The following is a 23,655-nucleotide window of genomic DNA, read 5'->3' on the forward strand; positions in this document are numbered from 1 at the left end:
AGGTTAATGGATAAGATCGTGCATTTAATTGTGGACATGTGAGTTGAAGTACTTGTGAGATAATTAATTGGTGATGAGCACTTGGACATACAGTTTTGGACATATAGGCAGTTGGACATACAGGTTTGGAGCTCTGAACAAAATCTTGGCTGTGGATATACATTTTAGATGATCAGTATCTATAATCAAAGTCATGGGAAGAGACCAGATAAATCACTTTGGGATAATATAGTGCAGAAAAAAAATAAGCACCAAGCATTTAGAGGACAGGAGAAGAAAAAGCAACTAGAGAGAATGAAAATGAGGCAAGTATAGTAACAGAAGACAATGAAAAAGAATATTCCAAGGAGAGAGTTGTGAAATGCTACTGAGAGGAGATGGAAATATTTACTCTTTGACTTAGAACATTTTTCCCTCGTGGCTGGTTAAATTTATACCCATCCTTCAGGTTTCAGGTGAATTATTTCTTCCAGCCAGCATTGTCAGAATTCCTAATTCTGACTATGTACCTGTCCTATGTGCATCCTGTACATACTCCTATCATAGTATTTATCATTTTGTGTGGTAACTGTAACTGCCTATTTACTCATCCACCATAACTCAAACTTGTCAAATGTATAAAGCAGACCACACGTCGGTCTGGTTCAAAATTCTATCTCCTTCAAAATTATGTTTTTGCCACTGATTTAGCCATATGAAACTCATCTCATCACCCTATTCTGGGTCTGAAGCTGCTGTCTCTAAAAGTGTCATCTCATTGTGCTTCCTATCAGTTAGTGCTGGAGAAATCTTGAATAGCTTATGTACAAAACTGTTTTAAAATTTTATATTCTTTTGAAACATTGGTTCTTTGGGGTTGGGGCGCACTGGCCACTCCATTTGGTTGTGAGAGCTCTCTACAGTCTGAGGGTTGGCAGTGTGCTGATCTTCTGAAGTTTCTTTCCCTACCCGATCCTCCCTTTTTGGAGGTTTCTGTGAGCGCTATCAGGTGTGCCTCCTGCAGCTTATTGGCTTAAAATGTACTCTCCTTTGGTGTGGTTTCTTTGGGGGCCAACTGGGAGAAAGAGAAACCAATAGTGCAACGTTTTGGTACTAAAAATTGATGTGTCTTTTTGAAATTAAAAAAAAAACCTCCAAAAAAACCAAATTCTATCTCCTTCAAAAGCAGTCTTTCTCATATTTGTCTCCCATCCTTCCCATAGCTACTAGCATGGTGCCTAGCAGCAAGGTTAGTATGAGTAAATAGTTCTTGACACTTATTTAATTAGTACTTATTATATGCCAATCACTGAGGTGGATGTAATGGAGGAAATAAGGCATTAATGCCAGACAAGAACCCTACCCTCAAAGACCTTCTTTTCTGATTATATGCAGCTAAAACTTAAATGAATAAAAATGAAGTGTATTTCTTACCATGTCAGTAGTCATCACTTTTGCTACAATATGTGTTATAGTCTTTCCAAAGTCTCTTCTTCCTTTCCTACGCCTCAGAATTCTTGGGAAAAAAGGTCCATGAACTCTAGAGTAGAAAACATTTATTTATTTTAAATTAACATTAAATTAACATGGAAAAGACAACTACACTTACATAGAAAATACAAATTGGTACTAAGCATCTTTGAGAAGTAGATTTCACTAATTTTAAGCTCCTTGAGAACAATGGAATGATTAAAATCTTTTAGATAACTGAGTGTTTAAACCCTTGAAATCTAAAATCTTTTCATTTTAATGGTTTGTACCTGGAAATCTGCATGCAACCCACTACAATCATAATCCATGAAATTATAGCGTCAACACAAAGCAGAGGTGGGTTATGTTTGTGATACTGAGGCATGAGAATGTTTGGGGATATTCCTAATTTTAGATACTACGTTCAATTAACAGATTGTTTTGTTTCAAAGGGTACAATCTCCAGAGATACAGTTGGCAACTGGCCTCCCAGCAGAACAATTTTAGCTTCTCTCGTAGATGTTTTTTTTATTGTTCATTGTTCAGCATTTCTAATTAATTCCATTCTTTCTCTTCTTTCTGTTTTCCTTTACAGTTCCTGTTTCCTCTCCCTTAATCATTTCATTGTATCGAAAGAAAGAAAACAAATTTGAGTGTAACTTTTATCATTTTGTCTGTCAGCCGAAAGGGACATTCCTTTTCCAGTAGATATAGATTTACCAGTATTCACCTTAGATGTAATCTTTTGCATTCTCTGCAGCACTTTATTGCTTGATGCTAATGGGATGTACCTTTAGTACCAATATTTTTCAGCTTTATTTCAATTACCAAATATTTTGCGAAGCTTAAAATTTCAGGAAACTGTTTCTAAGAATTTACCATACAAGTTATTAAAATTTGAATTCCAACATATTAGCAATGCCCTCCAAAGCAAAAGTTTCATTTAACACTTCAAAATCAAACCCAGTCAGGGGCTGGCCCCGTGGCTGAGTGGTTAAGTTCGTGCGCTCTGCTGCAGGTGGCCCAGTGTTTCGTTGGTTCGAATCCTGGGTGCGGACATGGCACTGCTCATCAAACCACGCTGAGGCAGCGTCCCACGTACCACAACTAGAAGGACCCACAGTGAAGAATATACAACTATGTACCGGGGGGCTTTGGGGAGAAAAAGGAAAAAAATAAAATTAAAAAAAAAAAAATCAAACCCAGTCAACATTTTTTTTATACCAATTTAAGCAAGTGGTTTTGATCTTGAGAAAGAGAACTACTCACACATTTTTTCACCATATACCTGATTACTAGCTGCTCAAAGAGTAAAGCATCCTATGTTTAGGAAATACAGTAGTTTATCATGCAAGCCTAGTTTTAAAATCAAAGGTCTATTTAAGTGGTTTTCTTTAAATCAAATTTATTAAGGCATCATTTACATAACACTCATTTTAAGTGAACCACATTTCATGAGGTTTCATAAATGTATACACATTTAGCTTAGTCACAATAACCAGGACGCAGAACATTCCCATCACACTAAGTTCCTTCATGCATCTTTGCAGTCAATGCTCCACACCCACTCCCGGGCAACCACTGATCTGCTTACTGTCAGATTTCCCTTTCTTGGAATTTTTAAATGGAATTTTAAAGTGGAATAAGACACTACGTACTCTTTTGTACCTGGCTGTTTTCACTCAGCCTATTTTGAGATCCATCATGTTATTTTGGGTATCAGCAATTTGCTTCTTTATATTGCTGAGCAGTACGTCATTATAGGATTTTCTTTTCCCTTCCTCTTCTCCCCAAAGCCTCCCAGTACATAGTTGTATATTGTAGTTGTAGGTCCTTCTGATTGTGCTATATGGGATGCTGCCTCAGCATGGCCTGATGAGCAGTGCCATGTCCGCACCCAGGATCCAAACCAGCAAAACTCTGGGCCCCGAAAGTGGAGCACATGATCTTAACCACTCTAAAGACACGCTAAAGGGCTAGGCCACTCAGCCATGGGGCCAGCCCCTTTTTTAACCTTTCTTATAGGGCCAGGCTATTGGTGACAAATTCCCTCCATTTTTTTTTTCAGGGGGGTCAAAGAAAGCTCATTTCCTCTTCAGTTTTGAAGGATAATCTCACTGGATCTAGAATTCTAGCTTGGTGGTTCTTTCTTTCAACACTTTGAATATTTCACTCCTGTCTCATCTTGTTTGCATGGTTTCTTATAAGAAGTCCATTGTAATACTTATTCTTGCTCACTTACAGGTAAGGTGTTCCCTGAGCTTCTTTCAAGCCTTTTTCTTTATCTGTGGTTTCCATCAGTTTGAATATGATATGCCTAGGTATAGATTTTTTGGTATTTATCCTGCTGGGTGTTCTCTGAGCTTTCTGGATCTGTGGTTTGGTGTCTACATTTAATTTTGGAAAATTTTCACTATTAATTCAAGTATTTCTTGTACAGCATTTATTCTTTCTTCTTTTCTGGTATTCCAATTACACATATGCTATGCCCTTTGAAATGGTCCCACAGTTTTTGCGTGTTTTGTTCTGTTTTTTCATTCTTCTTTTCTCTTTGCATTTCAGTTTGAGAAAATTCTATTGATATATCTTCAAGCTCAGATTCTTTCCTCAGTTGTGTCCCATCTATTGGTGAGCCCATCAAAGGTATTCTTCAATTCTATTTACAGTGTTTTTGATTTCTAGCATTTTCTTTTAATTCATTCTTAGTTTCCATCTTTTGCTTACATTACATCTGTTCTTGCACATTATGTACTTTCTTCCATTAGAGCCTTTGACATACTAATCAATTATTTTAAATTCCCTATCTGATTAATTCCAAAATCATACCTGAGATTGGTTCTGATGTCTGCTCTCCCTCTTCAGACTTAGTTTTTTCTAGCCTTTTAGCACGTCTTGTGATTTTTTGTTGAAAGCCAGGCATGACATATTGCCTAATAGGAACTGAGGTGAATAGGTCTTTAGTGTGAAGCTCTATATTAATCTGGCCAGGAGATGGGCTGTGTTTAATGTTTGCTGTAGCTGTAGGTGTCAGAGACTTCAGATTCCTGTACTTTCCATATTTTTGTCTCCTCTGTTGTCTTTGGGACTCCCTAAAGACTCCTCTTTAGACAGGCTGTGGTTTGCAGCTCTTTTAGCTATAATCCAGTTATTAAACTGGAGCCCTATTGGTGTGGCTGTAAGGTATGGTGGAGAGGAAGGGCTCTATAATCTTATGACTAAATATTAGTCTTTTAGTGGGTCTATGTTCCTGGACTGTGACCTTCACATGCATTGCTTAGTCCCCGTCCCTGACCAGACAGGAAGGCTAGAGGGGGCTGGAGTCAGGGAAATGCCCGTCCCCTAGGTGGGAAAAGGCTCTGGTAGTCTTTGCCCCTGGAGAGCAGATCTTTGTCATGGAGGATAGTCTGGGTGTATTTCACAATGGTTACTTTCCCCTCTTCCTGCCAGAATCATAATGGGATCTTTCCTGGCTCTTCACCTGAGAACCTCGTGAGATTCCTGGAGATAAAAACCCACAAAGGTGTGGAATCTAAGAACTGTAGGCCCTCAGGAATTTCTCACTCTCATGCTTTTCTATACTCAGACTCCAGCAATTTATCAAAATTATCATTTAAGGGTTATTACAGTTTATGGCTCTAGCAGGTTCTTTCTAGGTAAGCTGATCTTGGCTGTGACTCTTTGAATTTACCTATCTTTCCAGATTTTAGGGTGGCCATTTGCCCTGTGACCTCAGTTCTCTGATCGGTCTAAGAAAGACATTTTCAGTTTGTTCAGCCGTTTTCTTGTTGTAAGGATGGGAGTGATAGCTCACAAGCTCTTCATATATCAGAGCTGAATCTGGAAGTCCTTGGTTCTTTTTTATAGTTTCCATTTCTCCGTTGATATTCTGTGTACTTATTAACAATATATTTTCCTCTAATTCTGTAATCATGTTCTCCTTTAATTCATTGAACATATTTATGATAGCTGTTTTAAAGTCTTTGTATGATAAATCCCACATCTGGGTCCACTCAAAATCAGATTCTATTAACTGCCTTTTTTCCTGAGTATGGATCTACTTTTCCAGTTTATCTGCATGTCTATTAATTTTTGGTTGAATGCTGAAGATTTTGGATAATGGATTCTAGTAATTCTGGATTCTATTATGTTCTTCTGAGGACTGTTAGTCTTGTATTCTAAAAGGCAGTTCACTAGCCTGGCCTCAAAATCTAAAATGTTTCCCTTGAGGTATGTGGCAGCTGACATCTCTGCTCAGTTCTCTCAACTTGCATGCTTCAGTTTCAGGGTTCCTTTTTTAGCATGGTTCCCAGATTTCTCTCCCCCATCAATGCTAGCATACTTTAGTGGTCAGCCAAGGATATGGACAGAGTTTATGCTCAGATTTTGGATGTCATTCCTCTTGCAGCTCTCTTACTTTCAAGATATCCCACCTAAATTTCCAGCTGCTCTGCCAGCCCTGAACTCTGTCCTTTGTCACCTTGAAAGACTGCATTTTTTGCTGCCAGAGCTATGAGAATTGGTGAGCACCTGCAGAACAAAAAGCCACAAATTCCCATTTCTTACCCATTACAAGGATAAATTCATTTCAAGGATAAACTCTTCTAGTTGCTGCCTGCTTTTAGTCATTTCATAATGCTTTCAAATAGCTGAATACTTTTAATATATTTTGTCCAGATTTTATGATTGTTATCCATGGAAGGGTTTTACCAATTGAATCACTCCACCATTCCCAGAACTAGATTCTCTGTGATTATAACTGTTAAGATGACAGAACTCTGTGATGCCCTATGTAATTAGAATCTAAAGTCTAGTGATGATAACCTGTATTCAAATCCAACTGTAGTTGAATCTGGATTTCTAGATAAATTAATTTCAAAAATATTATCTATATTGACTTCCTAAAGTAATTCCAAATTATATGGATCCCAATAACAACGAAACATCAAAAATAGGCACTAGAATAGGATTCTTAGTGATTAAAAAAATAGGTCAAATTTGAAATAAAATAGAAAAAGAAAATACTTAGGCTAACAGTTAATTGTTAGACAAGTAAAATATGGCTCAGAATTCCTAAGGCAAAGAATGAGTAAAGGTAGAACACAAAGGAAGGAGTTTAACAATTTAGCATGAAATAGTCAGAAGTCCTCTGGCTCCATTCAAGATTTTCCATTAATTTTGGGAACATGAGCAAGAAGTCCTGTTTCCCCTCTATTTAAAACAAAGACAGAAATATATACTTTTTTTTTTTAAAGCTTCAGTGTATGGTTGTGAATCTTAGAGAAACATATACTTTTACTGCACAGTATGTAAAAATATTTTAATACATTTTGAAGTATTCTGGAGAATGATGCTGGTTAAATCTACATGGTTTTATTTATCATCAAAACAACTTATCAACTTATGTTGGTCAGAAAAGCAGAAGTTATGAGGCAGCCAAATTCATTAACTCTCTCTTTACTTTGCATATTGTATGTGGAGGAAGTCTACCTCCTCTTTTCTTATGCTTTGGTCAAAATCAAGAAGGTAAAGATGAAAGATAAGGATAGGACAAGATTTATGAGGTTTTTTGCATTAAAAAATGATTTCAGTGAATTCAGCTAATAGAAAAATAATTTTCAATATTGGTAGTTGGATCTTGTGTTTATCTCATAAATTGGACATCTAATTTTATAACCTATTTCAATCAGGGTAACATATGACAAGTTAAGTGACAGGATAAAAGAATGACCATGTAATCTTTTTGTTTCCATTTAAAATAGAACAAGTTATTACCGGAGGCGTAAATCTTCCCACATTTTCAATAATCCACAGAGCATTACTATCTCATAGTATTTTTTCCAGCATTCAACAGCCTCTGCTGCAGATGGATCTTCTTTAATATTGCTCTGATACTCAATGAGCTCTACACGCTTGTTTTTATATTTCTCCAAAGTTTTTTTGAAACGTTGTGCAATAGGACCAGGTATTGTTCCATCTTGTATATCACACCACCTGAAAAGTATCAATATAGTTACAATGTTTATCTCATATAATGTGCTCAATAAGTTTTTAACTATACTTACAAATTAATTCTTTCTTCAATCAAAGCAGTATAATTCTCACAACTTTCTTCATCATCCCAGTCTCTCCAAAGAAAGTCATAAAAAAACCTAAGATAAATCAAATTAACATGAAAGTGATCAAAAACAGTCAGTATCATGTATAGAATTAAAAAGACATTCTCATGTCAGAATTCTTTACATGAATCTTAATTCTTGAGAAAAATATTTTTAGGGTCTGGCCCTGCGGCCAAGTGGTTAAGTTTGGGCACTCTGCTTTGGCGGCCCAGGGTTTCACTGGTTCAAATCCTGGGCGCAGACATGGCACCGCTTGTCGAGCCATGCTGAGGCAGCATCCCACATGCCACAACTAGAAGGACCCACAGTTAAAAATACACAACTATGTACTAGAGGGCTTTGGGAGAAAAAGGAAAAATAAAATCTTAAAAAAAAAAAAATTCACCCTTTAAAAAAAAAAGAAAAAAATATTTTTAAATGACCTTTCAGTGAACTAATATTAAAGGTAAAACTGTAACAATTAGATGATCTAGATTCTATTTGAGGTTACTACAGATAAGACAATGTTTCTTGTAGTGGGACTACAGAATTCAGGTTCCAAATTTCATAGATTTTGGCTCTTGATTTTGTTTACCCAAGAAATAATACTTAAGATTATAATTAAATTTGTATATTGAGGAGGGGAAGCATTAGAAAAACAAAAACATACCCTCAAATATTCTGCATTATGGTTTTGGATAGCTTCTCTCAAATTGTATCAACTTGTAAGAAGCAATCATAATATGGACGATGACATCTAGCATTTGTAATGCCCTTAAATGTGAAAAATGAAGTCTAATATATTTAACATGCTTAAATATAAACAGAATTTAAAGTTACTTATCTCTAGAATTTTTTTTAATTCAACAAGTTTTTAATTTGTAAAATGCAAGATCAAAATATGGTAAACTGGGGCCGGCCCAGTTGAACAGCAGTTAAGTTCGCACGTTCCGCTTCTTGGTGGCCAGGGGATGGCCAGTTCAGATCCTGGGTGTGGACATGGCACCACTTTGTGGCAAAGGCCATGCTGTGGTAAGTGTCCCACATATAAAGTAGAGGAAGATGGGCATGGATGTTAGCTCAGGGCCAGTCTTCCTCAGCAAAAAGAGGAGGATTAGCAGTAGTTAGCTCAGGGCTAATCTTCCTCAAAAAAAAAAAAAAAAAAGGTAAACTTTTCATTGCCCACATATAATCCTTTTGCAAAAGAACGTTTAAAAGAATTACAAATATGTTCATTACAAATGGGCAAATTGAATTCAGCAGTGAGTAAAAAATCAATAAATATTTATAAAGTGTTTGTATGAACAAAACTTACATATTAAATTAACTTTTTGAATATGATAATTTTAACTTTCAGAAGTAAAAAGCTCTAATACCTTACAACTTCCAAGGCCAAAGCAATATCATGTATATCAGAATCTTGTCCTTCAACAGGGTACACTTCCAAGAGAGGCACACTATGCTCGAGTTCTTCCAAAATCTCATCAACCAAATCCCTTGGAATATTTGCAATGTTACAAGAAAAGGGCTCAGCAACAGAAACAGTAACTTTGAAACAAGATGATAAGCTTTGGCGTGGTTTACAAGTTACCTAAGATGAATATGATAAAATTTGTAATTGCAAATGAAAGTATACCACAAAGATTTTTTCTCATATATAAGCTACTTATAAAATTTCTTTTAAATTTTTTATGACTTCTCTAACAACATAGAGACTAGAGGTCAATATGAAATAAAATTCAACATAATTTATCAAACCCTACTTCTTAGACACATTAGTTTTCAAGGTTCACGAGAGGAATTACATATTATTTATTTTTAAGTTTGAGGTGCCAGACTTTTGGATTTTATAGAACAGTAGTATTTTTTTTTAATTTTGGACTAACTTTGCCATGAAAGTATGTTTTAAAAAATCCTACTATCTATATTACATCATTTGTAAATAAAGGAGGCTATCCAAATACCAAAAAAAAGTAGCAAGGACACAATCAAAGAGTAAAGTCCTTAAGTTGAATAAATTTTGCTTGGTAAACAACATACTATATTGTGTTTAGTTGTCTCATTTCATCACAATATAGTAATAACCTCCAGCACTTGTCTGAAAATCAGTGCTTGAGAACCACTGAGTCGACAGTACTGTTTTAAAAGTTGATAAATTATATTAAATATTAACACAAAATTAAAAATTAATAGAAGTTGGTAAAAGGGTACAAACTTTCAGTTTAAGATGAATAAAGTCTGAGGATCTAATGTATGGCATAGTCATTACAGTTGATAATGTATTATATAACTGAGATTTGCTAAAAGAGAACTTAAATTTTCTCACCAAAACAAGGGGGTAAATATGTGAGGTGATGGATGTGTTAATTAACTCAATGGGGGAAATACTGTCACAATGTATATCAAACCATCATATTATATACTTCAAATATCTTACAATTTTGTCAATTATACCTTAATAAAGCTGAAAAAAATTAACATTTCCAATAATAAATTTTGAAAATTTTCAAGTACATGTCCAATAAAATTCTTTATTTTTATTGACCTAATAGAGCTATTTACCCTAAAGCTACTTATAGCAGCTTTATTCCTAACTGCCAAAACTTGTAATCAACAAAGACATCCTTTGTAGGTAATGGATAAACGGTACATCCAGACAATGGAATATTATTCAGCACTAAAAAGAAATGAGCCATCAGCCATGAAAAGACATGAAGGAATCTTACGCATTACTAAGTGAAAGGAGTCAATCCGAAAAGGCTACATACTATAAGATTTCAACTATATGACATTCTAGAAAAGACAAAACTATGGAGACAGTAAAAAGACCAGCGGTTGCCAGAGGTTGGGTGGGGTGAATAGGTGGAGAACAGAGGCTTTTCAGGGCAGTGAAAATACTCTGTATGATACTATAATGATAGGTACATGTCATTATACATTTTGTCCAAACCCATAGAATGTACAACGTCAAGAGTGAACCTTAATGTAAACTATGGACTTTGGGTGATTATGCTGTGTCAATGTTCAAGGTTCATCAATTATAACAAATGTACCACTCTGGTAGGGGATGTTGATAATGGGAGAGGCTATACATGTGTGGGGGCATGGGGTATACAAGAAATCTCTGTATCTTTCTCTTAATTATGCTGTGAACCTAAAGCTCTCTTAAAAAATAAAGTCTTTAAAAGATTTAATGTTATATTAAATATTAATACAAAGCTAAAAATTACACAAACATTTCCAATAATCAATTTTGTAAAATTTCAAGTTCATGTCCAATAAAAAGTATTTTTAGGAAAATTTAGGTAAAGAAACATTTTAAATATCACTAAGTGTTACAGCATCAATATATATGACAATAATCATTTAAATATAGGAAATATCCTCAAATCCCTAACTAAACTTTGAAGTACAAATTTTATATCAATTTAATATAATTTTATTTTTCAAGGAAGTTATGGGACAGAAAAAAAGTAGGAAAAATAGAATAACAGTTTAAAGCTGGGTGTTTGAATATAAGTGATCTACAATCCATATTAGTGGCATAACAAAAACATATTTCCCAAAAGTAAATATAAAATTTGATAGAGCCTTATATTTTAAAAAAAATTTAGTTTTTATTTTTTAAATCAGTATTATACATGCATTACTGCTCTTCAGAGTTCAGGTTCCCCATTAGAACTCCACTGATACCACCCTGGCTGGGAGAGAGAGGAGTACCTCATTACCGCTCCCACATTGTCTCCACTAACACCATGCAGTGGTGGTGAAAGTTCTGGTTATCTGCTGCACTGTTTCTGACACCATAGGGAGTGGAAGGAGTCTCTCCTTACAGGTGGGGGTGGTAGTCTAGGCTTCCCATTTAGTCTACATTGACACCATGGGGCTTGGGGAAGTTTCTTATCACTCAGCTCTCCATTTTCTTCCCACTAGGTCTTCTCTAACACCACTGTGGCAGTGGGGTTAGTGTGCTTTGTTATAACTAGGCAAGGGTGGAAGTCTAAGCTCTTCACTTCGTCTTTTCCTGCAGAGGGGAGAGAGGGGGAACAGTTTTTTCCTGTGTTATTGGCTGCCCCTTTCCAGATCCTTTGGCTAGAGAAAGCAGGCTTTGGAGGGGACTTTTTCTGGGGGGGCTCTACACTCTTTGGTGTTTCCCTGTTGCCAGCTCCTCTGGGATATACGAAGCAAAGCCCAGGAAACTCACCGTCATGTAATTCCTTGGGTCACAAGGTCCCTAGCCAATCTGCCTTCTCTCCACCTTTCAGAGTCTTCCTCTGTTTGCTTTATATATATAATCCAGGTGTGTTGTTGTTGTTCACTCTGAAGATTTACCCTGAGCTAACATCTGTGCCAATCTTCCTCCACTTTGTATGTGGGTCACTGCCACAGCATGGGTGAAGAGTGGTGTAGGTCCATGCCCATGATCCAAACCCGCAAACCTGGGCCACTGAAGCAGAGCATGCCGAACTTAACCACTATGTCACAGGGCTGGCCCCAGTCCAGGGTTTATAGTTGTACTTGGTAGGAGGAATAGAGAAAAGTATTTCCACTCCATCTTCCTGGAAAAGGAAGTCCCTGTTTCCCAAATAGCTTTCAAGCAATTATTCTTTCTTAGCTCCAACTTCAACCCTATTTCTAGAGTTCTAAGTACAGTCAATTCCTGAGCCTTTGGAGTTATGCTATGTAAATCAAAGCTTTTTTTAGCTTTCCCTACTACAAACTTAGAAGTCAACTTTCTCAGTTCTAAGTCAGTTGCCACTTATTTATCTGTTTTATGCCTTCTAAATTTTGTTGCTATTGCCTCCTTTCCCATCTCTTGTCCTCAGCTACCTTTTTAAAAATTTCTTGGGGTCAGCCTGGTGGCATATTGGTTAAGTGCGCACGTTCTGCTTCAGCGGCCAGGGGTTGACCAGTTTGGATCCCAGGTGCGGAAATGGCACCATGTGTCAAGCCACGCTGTAGTAGGTGTCCCACATATAAAGTAGAGGAAGATGGGCACGGATGTTAGCTCAGGGCCAGTCTTCCTCAGGAAAAAAAAAGAGGAGGATTGGCAGATGTTAGCTCAGAGCTAATCTTCGTCGGAAAAAATTAAAAATTAAAAAAATTAAAAATTAAAAAAAACTAATAAAAATTTCTTTGCTGTCATGTGGTGGAGGACTCTGGGGACAAAGAGAAGCTCCTACAAGTTTTCAGAGAGAAAAAAATATATAGGTATTATCAAAGGATCAATGATGCTGGCTCCTCAACCAGCAACACCAGAACCTTGAAGACAATGAAATAGTATTTTCCAAATTCTGGGCGTGAAATTGAACCTTGAATTCATGTACCCAGTCAATCTACCAAATAAATAGGAAAATACTGTAAAGATATTTTTAAGCACACAAGATTGCCATAATTTTATCTGCTATTAGGATAAGGTCCCTGGCCAAACTGAGAGCATAAACTAAGAAAAAAGAAAGACAGGAATTCTGGGAAATAGGTTATTTGCAGAAGAGAATGGTGAAAGGAATTCCTAGGATGATGATGGAGGGAGATCTCAAAAGGATAGCTATCTAACAGGTCTAGAGATCACCAATCTACATTGTAGATCAGAAGGATGCAAGAGATACTTATTTAAGAAGACAAAACTGACAGACATGTCTGAATATAGTGAGAAGATTTACATGATTGAGGAAAAATTTTGGGATAAACTAGTGAGAAAATTAACACAATGAAAAAACAAGGTTATTAACTCTAGAAAAAAATTTTTAAATGTCTAGGAAAGGAAAATTAACCATAGTACACTAAATAGTTTATCTATCTATGAAGTGAATTTTATCTATCTATGAAGGTAAACACTCAGTATCTGATCAAATCAAAATTATTATTTAAGTATTTGAGAAGATGGGAGCATGTAGAAAATACGACTATGAGGTAGAACAGTGAATAGTAGTGGTGATGATATACAGAAGATCTAAATCCCCATTTTCCATAGTAGGAGGCTATATGTAAAAGCTAAAATAGAGAAATCAAGAAGTAGCAATATAAGCATGATACTTGGAGATAGAGAATTAATTATAATAATTAACTAAACTGGTTGAAACTGCACCTGGAAAATATAGGAAATGGCAGCAAAGGTGGATAGAGGTTGGGCGACTGCATTGTTTCATAACAAAAGTTGTAATTCTATTGACTCTAAAAATTATGTGCATGAGTAACACTGATAAAACTAAAAACACTTAACAACAAATGGATAGACAGAAGGTAAGGAAATTGAGGCTATTAATTTAATATAAACTACTATTTTGGGGACATTTACAATGAAATAAAGGAGAGAGACAGAGCAGCAGCTAGAGGAAAGAGAAGGGTCCCAAGCAGTCCAAAATGTGAATTTAAATGCCTCCTAATTTGTTCAGAAAGCAAGTTACAGAACAGGCTTTAAAACCAAGAAGTCTATTACTGGAGTTGGAAGTATGTGGAAATAGCCACGATGTAAGATGTGAATGTTGAGAGCAGCTCAAAGTGACTATTTCCCTCTTTAGAACTATCATATAGTAGAATCTGGTAAACAACCAGTTTCCAGAATCCACTGAGACTTCCCTTAAACAACTCCAAATTAAGGATTCTCTAAGCCTGATCAAGGGATTTAAGCAAAATTCTAAAGCATGTTGACAAAAAAGTGGGGATGGGTTTCAACAAAAAAGCTTATTGATAGTGACTAGCTATGCTCTTTGTACAGAATTTTTAAAATCAACCATAATCCTTTCACCAGAGACAACCACTGTTAACTTTTTGCTCTTTACCTTCCAGTTCTACTCCTAAGTATTTATGTAATTTACATAGTTGGATCACACTGTATAACTAGCTTTGTGTCGTCTATTTTATTTTACATACACAATGAGCACTTTTCTAAATCATTACAAGTGTTTTTGTTAATCTAAGATTTATGACTACATAATATTCTATCTCATGGATAGATCTATCATTTATTTGACCAGCCTCCTATTATTAAACTTCTATGGTATTCCCAAATTTTTATTTCATAAATATCACTGTGGTCACCTTAATACATACATCTTTTTTCTGCATTTCTGATTTCTATAGAATACATTTCTAGAAATAAAGTGAACCTTTTAATTTTAATTTACTTTACTGTGCAGTGGGGTCTATTTATTTATTTTTATTTTTAAAATTTTTCCCCAGTGTCAAATTAATAAACAGAAACCTCATTAAATTGGAGTTGGGAGGCAAAGGGGGAGCTCTCACACCCTACATCAATAGCAGAGCCCAACAGGAAGAAAGACTTCCTCTTCCTGACGGTAAGAAGCTCAGCCAATGACACACTGGCACAACTCAGCCAATGAAAAACCAGTACACACAGAACTCTCAATCCCTCCAATACAACAGCCCTCTCGACTTCCTCTTCCCCTCTGTAAGAGTTTCTCCTCCTTTGCTGCTGGGGGATTTGCACGTGGCCCTCACCATGGTTGCAGACCTAGAATTGCAATTCTTTGCTGATCCTGAATAAATGCATTTTTGCTATAGAAATAACTGGCTATTTGTTTAAGGTCAACATCAGCTTTATTGAGATACGACTGACATATAATGAGTGAACTATTTTAAAATTCTTAATTTATTTTTCCAAATTAATTTCTACAGAGGTTAAAACTTTCCTTAACTTCTGGACCACTCTGTAACCAAGATTAAGAATATGCTAGATTTCTTTCCAGTCAAATATTGTTTCCAAGTTTTTTTTCTTTGTTTGTTTGTTGTTGTGTCAATCTGTAGTAGGCAGAATAATGGCCCCCAAAGATGTCCACGCCCTAATCCTTGGAACCCATGAATATATTAATTTACATGGCAAAAGAGACTTTGCAGATGTGATTAAGGTTAAGGAGTTGAGATATGAAAGTTATCCTGGATTACCCAGTTGCGCCCATTCTAATCACAAGTCTTTTTAAAAGGCAAGCACCTTTCCAGCCTGCAGAGTACGAGAGAGATACAGTGTGAGAAGAACTTGGAAGATGGAAGAAGGGGGCCAGAAGTTATAGAATGGAGGCAGCTTATAGAGGCTGGAAAAGGCAGGAAAAACATTCTCCCCTAAAGCCTCCAGAAGGGAAGGCAACTCTGCCTACACCTTGATTTTAGCCCACTTAGGCCCATGTCAGATTTCTTTCCCATAGAATTGTAAGATAATAAATGTATATTGTTTAAGCCACCAAATTTGTGGTAACTTATTGCAGAAGTAATAGAAAACTAATATATTATTTAAAGAAAAAGACAGAGATTGAGGTCCATGGGAATAAATTATTGTGACTTCAGAACAAAGGAGCATTACATAGCACTGTTGATAATTCAGTCTAAGTAAGACTAAAGAAGCAGAGGCAGACAAAACAAAGTCTGAATTGTGCAGCACTGCCTTAAGAGGTCCCAAGAGCTAGTCTCAGTGCCACATAATTCAAAGAATTAGAATGGCCAACATACTATTCTGCTTTTTCCCATTCTCCCTTTTCTCCTTACCTTTATAAGGTTTAAAGAACATTAGCAGACCCTAGAGGATTCTAAACAATCTATTATCTGTAATCTTGTTTGTTTTTGGAATAAGGAAGACAGCAAATAATGTGTTATATGTAAAACCTTAAAACTTGATGGAATTTTTAGATAAACTAATCCAGTGACTTTCCAGTAACTTTAGGAATCTTAAAAGTTTTAAGGAGTGTAGGGGCTATTATGAGGTGTTGAAGCCAAGCAATTGCTAGGATACTACCTCTCATCCTCTCATTTCGATTAGAAATGTTCCGCTTTAATGTATTGTATATGCTGGGCTTCCACATGAAATTTGACCAAAGAAAACCCCCAAACTTATACTGCTAAAAAAAAAATGTTTAAAGACACTGATATGGTCCACCTTCTCTTATGTTATCTACATGAAAAAAGTCCAGAGACATTATGAAAGTTCCAGGCAAAAGCTACTCAAAATCTGAGGTTGAGCAAATCTCAAACACTAAAAATAGAGTATTATTAAAAAATTAATCCCAAGACTTTTTCACATTCTTTTGTAGTCTCTATGATTGAAAATATGCCATTCTTTATAAAAATACTTTTACTTGTTTTTTTTATAGAAATACTTACTTTTCCATAGGACATAAAATTGAACTGTTTTCAGGTGGTGTGCAATGTATTGAGTTTCAAATACAAGTTTTTCTTGTGACCAAAACTACAGATTTGAAATATCTATCTGAGGCAGGGGTACCACTTGTGACTGTAAATATTAATTTCTATACAAGAATAATTGACCTTTAAAGGAATCAAATTTATAACACCAAATATGCCACAATATTTAACCTACAAACCTCAAAAAGCAAAATCTTATCAGATGAAGGCTTGGAAGCTGATGTATTATACTAAAAGGGTACTTTTCATAGGAAAAAATTTCAAATTTTACTAATAGCTTTCTGATCCATTTTTTTCTAACTAAAGAAATTTCAATTAGAAATTTCATTTTTTCTTAATCTAACTAAACTTCATCATTTAGATAAATGAAGATTAAAGGGAGGGCTGGCCCGGTGACACAGCGGTTAAGTTCGCACATTCCGCTTTGGCGACCAGGGGTTCGCTGGTTTGGATCCCGGGTGTGGACATGGCACCGCTTGGCATGCCATGCTGTGGCAGGCGTCCCACATATAAAGTAGAGGAAGACGGGCACAGATGTTAGCTCAGGGCCAGTCTTCCTCAGCAAAAAGAGGAGGATTGGCAGCAGATGTTAGCTCAGGGCTAATCTTCCTCAAAAAAAAGAAAAAAGGGTTAAAGGGAAATGATGAAAAAAGAAGCCATAAGTTTGTTAAAGCTTAAATTACTAATTTTTAAGAAATCTACTTTTGTTGTTTTTATATTATTTGAGCAATTGGAACAAGGTTAATAAATACTGTCTGATACTACTAGATCCCACTTCATGATAACTATTTACAAGTAAATGGGTGCTAATATCCCTCCTTATCTTCTTTTTATGCCATTAATTTGCTTACAAACTTAAAATAGACATAAACTTTTGTCCACTTCTGTTTAAGTGTCAAAGCCCCAAATTAATAAGGACATATTTTGGTCTTAAAAAAAACTGACAATTTCATCCAAAAGAACAAAGATCAGGTAAAAATTATTTACCTCAACGAGTATACCAACAAAAGGGATAGAAGCTTCTTCATATTTCACAAAGAATAACTCAGGATTAGTCTTCCAGACTCCAAGCCATTTGTCTTTCAATTTTAATTTTTCTGATAGATATTTACTCATAGCCTCATCAGCATCTTCTGCCTAGCATAAGAAAAAAATATATATGTATAAATATATGAAATTATATATTTATATAAAAATATTTTTATTGATTTCTATTTAAATACAGAACCAATATACTCTTAAATAATGAAATATCCAGAAAATAATAGGTTTTAACTGAATCTATATTTAATGGAAAACATTAGAAACATTAAAAATTAAAGCTAAAAAGAGATCTATTCACTCTATAGAGTAATTCAGAGATGACACATCAACTTATTTGTTTTAAGTAATTTGTTTTATTTATCAACTGAGCAGAAAGAACCATAATTATAGATATAAAGACACTGTAATTATCATATTAAAAAACATAGTAATTATTTTTCCTGAACTTTAAAGACGTAATGACCTATTTAAAATAAATTCAGTACATAAAAATTTTAAATAGCACTCCAGGGGCCAGCCTGGTGGCATAGTGGTGGAGTTTGTGCACTCTGCCTTGGTGACCCAGGGTTCATGAGTTTGGATACCGCTCATCAAGCTATGCTGTGGCGGCATCCCACATACAAAATGGAGGAAGATTGGCACAGATGTTAGCTCAGCAACAATCTTCCTCAAGCAGAAAGAGGAAGATTGGCAATGGATGTTAGTTCAGGGCCAATCTTCCTCACCAAAAAAAAAAAAAAAAAAAAAAGGCACTCCATTCAATAAATATTTGCCCATTTGATGGGCCAGCCCCAGTGGCCTAGTGGTTAAGTTCCACACCCTCAGCTTTGGTAGCTTGGGTTCAGTTCCCACGTGTAGACCTACACCACTCATCTGTGGCCATGCCATGGTGGTGGCTCACATAGAAAAAGAGGAAGATTGGCAGCAGATGTTAGCTCAGGGCAAATCTTCCCTTGCGAAAAAATAAAATATATATATATATAACATATATTTGCCCATTAGATTTTTTAAATTTAAATTCAGCTACCTGAGGGATGATTAATAATCTAAGCTATTATGAAACTCAGTCATTAGACCCTGTCCGATTAATGATACAATTTATAAAAGCAGTTTTCAGTTGCCTTTCAGAAACCTCACATCCTCCCAACCTTCAATATCAGATATAAGTTGGTCATTAATACTATCCTAGTTTTATGGTAACAATGCTTTTAGAAATAAAATCTTCTTCTGATTAAAAAATATGGTTAACCTACAGAAAATCCTAAAAGTACAGAAAATATAAGGAAAACAAAAATCACCCCTACTCCTGGCAGCCAGAACAGCCATTTTGATATTTTGGTGTATTTCCTTCCAGTCTTTTTTCTATGCATACATTCACCCATACATACGAACCATATGTTTTGTTTTCTGATTGGTTTACTTGTCATTATAGCATATCCATAGCTCTTGAAAACTTAATTTTTACAGCTGCACTGGTTTCCATTATGTGAAGCCACCACAAGCCCTTTACTGCCCCCATAGTTGGAAATTTAGTCTCTAATTTTTCATTTTTAAATAACACTGCAATGAATATGCTCGTACAAACATTCTTCTGCTACAACTTCTCTAAAACCAAACAGATTAGCAGCCTACGACATTGGGTCTGTTCAGTGGTACCAGGCACGCGTCTTCTATACAAAACCTCATTCCGCAGCCGAGACTGCCGTCTGGGAACCAGTCCTACGGTGCAGACGTTTTTAGTATCGCGGCAGACAAGCCAAACCTCAGTCACCTTATTCTTAGGTTTGGGCACGAAGTGTCAGATGCCAACACCGAGACGCATGCCCGGGGACTGATCAAGCCCGTCTATGCCCATCTTTAGGAGCGCTCGGAAGACACGGGCAGAGCTGTCCCCACGCCTGACATTTTCCATCTCACGGAAAATCTAGCAGAAACTCCTTCAGGACAGGGCCTGGGCGCCTCCAGTCAGGTGGAAGCCCCCTAAGAGTTGAGTAAATTGAACTTCTGGAAATGCAGGTTTCTCGGTGCCCTGTGTCCCCCTCCCCCTGACGCGGAAGGGCCGATTCCCCCCGAGGACCCCGCGCCCGATTCGCGCCCGCCCGCTCGCTTTCTCACCTTACAGCCCTGCAGCACCTCGTCGCAGTACAGCGCCACCTTCTCGCCCCGCCACATGCCCCTCATGGGGGACACGGAGAGCGGGGGCAGCGGCTGCGCCTCCTCCTCCTCCTCGGGCACGGAGAGAAGGGGCTCCTCTTCCTCCTCCCCGGCCCCCTCTCCGGGGCCCTCAGCCTCAGAGGCGGGTGGGAGCTGGAGCCGCCGCCGGGCCGCCTCCCGGCCCGCTTTCCCCTTCACGGGCCGAGGGGAGGCCATCACCGACCGCACCGGGGACGCGGTGCTCCCGCTGCCCTTCAGGGGCCCCGGCTCCGCCGAGCCCCGGACGGGCGGGGAGACCTTCTCGCCTCGCCTGCCGGGGCTGAGGCTTCGGACCGAGTCCTCGGGCACCGCAGCGCTGGGCCCGGACGCCATCTCCTCAGCGCGTCGAGGGCCCGCGGCAGCCGTTAGCCACGCTTCCCGCCCTGAGCCGCGCCGGCCAATAGGTGAGCCCAACGCGCGCCGCGGCTCGAGGGTCGGCCCGCCGGGCTGAGCTGGGGGCGGGGCCTTGCGGGTGGTCGGGGCGTTGGGAGGGAGGGGGTGATGTTGGGGGGCGTGGCGCGAGGGCGGTGTGTTGGGGGCGGGGCATGAGGGCGAGGGGTGGGGTCTTGGGGCGGGGCGCGAGCTGCGGGGCGGGCTGTTGTGGGCGGGGTGTGAGGGCGAGGGGCGGGGTTTGGGGCGGGGCGTGAGTGAGGGGCGTGGTGTTGTGGGGCGCGGCGTAGGGGCGGGGCAATGGGGGCCGGGGTGGAGCGTGTGGAGGTGAGCGAGATACCCCCTCGAGGTGATGCTCGCGCCCCGGGCGCGCTCTCTAACCCCACCCCTCTCTCCTCAGCACCGCCCGATACGGCTTTCTCTCCCTCACGGTCCTCCTGCGTTTTCAGGGTAATTGTGAGTCACCCTCCAGGTCATGGCGCCCTACCAAATGCGCCACCTGCCACCCACACAAGCGTATCTGCGCAAACCCAGCCTGAAAGAAAATTTGTTTTTGTACTGGGAGGCGATGGTAACTGGAACACTGTGGTTATAGCAGAGGAAGCTCTGGAGACAAATGCAGCGACCTAGATTTTCCCCCAACCTATTCACACGGTTCCCAAAATAAAATTTCCTTTACATTTTAAAAAAGGTGCTCGCTTTCTGCCGAGAAGGGTAGGTTAGTCCATTTTCATGTGTCTGTTGCGCTGCTCAAAATTCTCACATAAAACATCATATTATGTAACTGTTAAACTGGACGCAGATTTCCAGCTGGGAGTCATGTGTGCAAACTATGAACACTTTCACAGTAAAAGTCTGCTCAGGATAATACATTTTGGAGAAGAGCGGAGACCACTCGTTCCCTGTTATTTTACTGCTCAAAGTCCATTGAGCCAATTGGAATAACTTTTGTTTACCGTCTAGCTGTGAAGCACTGGGGCTCACGGCTCCCACGGAGAACAGCAGCCCTGGGAAAACACCTGCCTTCCCTCACACTCATCTGGAAGGACACAGTGTTAAGTTTGGAGTTTATTTTGAGGAAAATATTAGTATGAATATTGTGTTACTATAGTTCAGGGAATACTTACAACATTCATCATGTTTTGACTCTAAGTTTATTCCTTCTGTCAGGAATCCTGGGCTTTGCTTAAAATGATACCTAACTACAGATTTCACTCACCAAAAGTAAAATCCATTAGTCTAGCATTTCTTCAAAAAGTTTGTTTTTTATTAAACTGCGGGGTTTTTATTCTTAGGTTCAGAATGAGGGACGGCTTGTCCTAATCAAAAGTTCAAAAACAGCAGTCCACCTCAAAAAAACAATGCAAACCAGTATTTGTTAGGAAACTGCTATGTGCCAGGCGATGCATAGATACCAAAGACATAGAAATAAAAGACAAAATTCCTATCCTCATAATCCTAGAGAAGGGTGCAGATGGCTCAATCGATGATTGTGTTTGGTAAGGACCATGATAAAAAAAAATTGAGATATAGATATAGATATAGATATACATTTTAATCCATGTTGTGAGAAAAAAGGACCATTCTTCCCAGAAGAAGTGGTACTTAAGCTTAGACTTGATTGTAAAAGCAATATCTGTTCCCTGAGCCAGTTTAGACAATACAGAAAAGCATAAGAAAGAAGAAAATTTAAATCAGCTGTACTTCCGATACCTGGCCATAACTACATACTCTCAGATTTTGGAGTATTTTCTTTCAATATTTGTTCCTATCACATTATTACAAAGTTTAGATTGTATTAAATTCTTAATTTTGTTTTTTATTTAGTATATCATAAGCATTTTCTTATCATTGCAAGTTATTTAAACACATCATTTTCAACAGCTGCATACATTTTCTTTGTATGGATGTAATTTCCGTAAACCTATACTTTCAGATGTTTGGGTCACATTGATTTTTATAATAATAAATATACCGTTCTTGGTGTCTTTGTGCATAAATTTTTACCTATATTTCAGATTTTTCCCCTCAGGGAAAAGTGAGATTCCTGAGTCAAGATGTGTAAACATTTTAAGGCTCTCAGTATTGCCAAATTTTTCCCCAAAAAGGATGTCTTAATTTCTACTTCAGTTGGCAGATAAAATTCCAGGATGGCTGGGTTATGAAATAGAAGTAGGCTATAGGCACCTAAGGCGGGGGTAGAATGGGAGATGGAGGAGTGTAAACATTCCAGGCAGTGAGTTGTTAGTGGTTTTATAGAGGGGTAAGAAATCTTGATCTAGGTAGCTTGGTATGGCTGGAATAGAGGGGGCAAATTGGGACAAAACCTCAGATTGGAGAGACATGCAAATCCATATCGCAAAGGGTCATGTACGTCATGCACATAAGGGATTGAATTCTTGCCATACTGATAAACTCTCCCTTATCCAACTTTATATTCCACTCTCTGATCCAGCACTGTCGGTATCCATTCCCAAACAAACTTTCCCAGCTCCTGCCAGTACATGTTGGCTACTCCTTCAGTGTCCTCGTCCTCCCTTAGCTGACCCCATACTTCTCTGGCTGGATCATGTTGTGTCTTAACCCTATTTGTTGGAGTGGTGTCCAGGAGGGAGTATGGAGTAGATCCTCAGCAGTGGTGGGTGTAGTCTTCCAAGGCAGAAGCCTATGCATCATCTCCAAACATGGAGGGACTTTAGCCTTTAATGGGGAGAAGTGAGCTCAGAGGGTTCAGGGGAATCTGGGCATTCAATATTTTCAAATGTATCAACCAAGATGTTCCCATCCCAAGTCTCAGGATCTCACTCCTTCCCAATCAGAGCCTGACTTTGGTTTAGCAATCCTGCTCTGGCTGAGAACTCAACCTTCTCTGGTACTCCATTACTTTTAGTGGAGCTCAGTTCACTTGGAGCTCAGTTTTTTCTGTCTTTCAGCAGGAAATGAGTCTTCATGTGCTGCAATGGAGGCCTTCTGGCGTTGAAGGCCGTCTGACTTCACCTTAAATTGGTGATTAATCAATCATCTCAGCCTCTCTTTATCTTATGGCCAGTGAATAGATAAGACTCAGCAAGAACCATCTGATTCCATAGTCCTTATAATTATGGCTTCCATTAACATTCTCAAACTCCTGATGTTGCTCCACCAGCGCATTCTCTTCCCTTTCACCCACAGTAAAAGTTTTAACAATTGTACCTGCATAGCATGCTAGGAACTATCAGTATTCCACTGACCTTCCATGACAGCGTCCTCATTGACAGCTGGCTAGAAGGTGATCCAGCTCCAAAACATCATTTTATAATCTGCTTCCATACCAATTGTCTGAGGTTAGGTC

General features: G+C 38.2%; 1 protein-coding gene across 1 annotated transcript in view; it reads right to left on the reverse strand.

The window, feature by feature from the left end:
• The window catches only part of SHCBP1L (SHC binding and spindle associated 1 like), a 32,388-nt gene extending 11,776 nt beyond the window's left edge, over nucleotides 1–20,612 (reverse strand). Inside the window, exons 1-6 of the mRNA XM_008521920.2 lie at nucleotides 19,857–20,612; nucleotides 17,685–17,834; nucleotides 8,921–9,135; nucleotides 7,512–7,598; nucleotides 7,222–7,440; nucleotides 1,414–1,519 (exon numbers count right to left, since the gene is read on the reverse strand). Coding sequence (XP_008520142.2) covers nucleotides 1,414–1,519; nucleotides 7,222–7,440; nucleotides 7,512–7,598; nucleotides 8,921–9,135; nucleotides 17,685–17,834; nucleotides 19,857–20,267 — 1,188 coding nt within the window. The 5' untranslated portion in view covers nucleotides 20,268–20,612. The remainder of the gene's footprint in view (nucleotides 1–1,413; nucleotides 1,520–7,221; nucleotides 7,441–7,511; nucleotides 7,599–8,920; nucleotides 9,136–17,684; nucleotides 17,835–19,856) is intronic.
• Between the last annotated feature and the right edge of the window lie 3,043 nt (nucleotides 20,613–23,655).

Source organism: Equus przewalskii, chromosome 23 (genome assembly GCF_037783145.1).
Source record: "Equus przewalskii isolate Varuska chromosome 23, EquPr2, whole genome shotgun sequence".
Classification (NCBI taxonomy): Eukaryota; Metazoa; Chordata; class Mammalia; order Perissodactyla; family Equidae; genus Equus; species Equus przewalskii.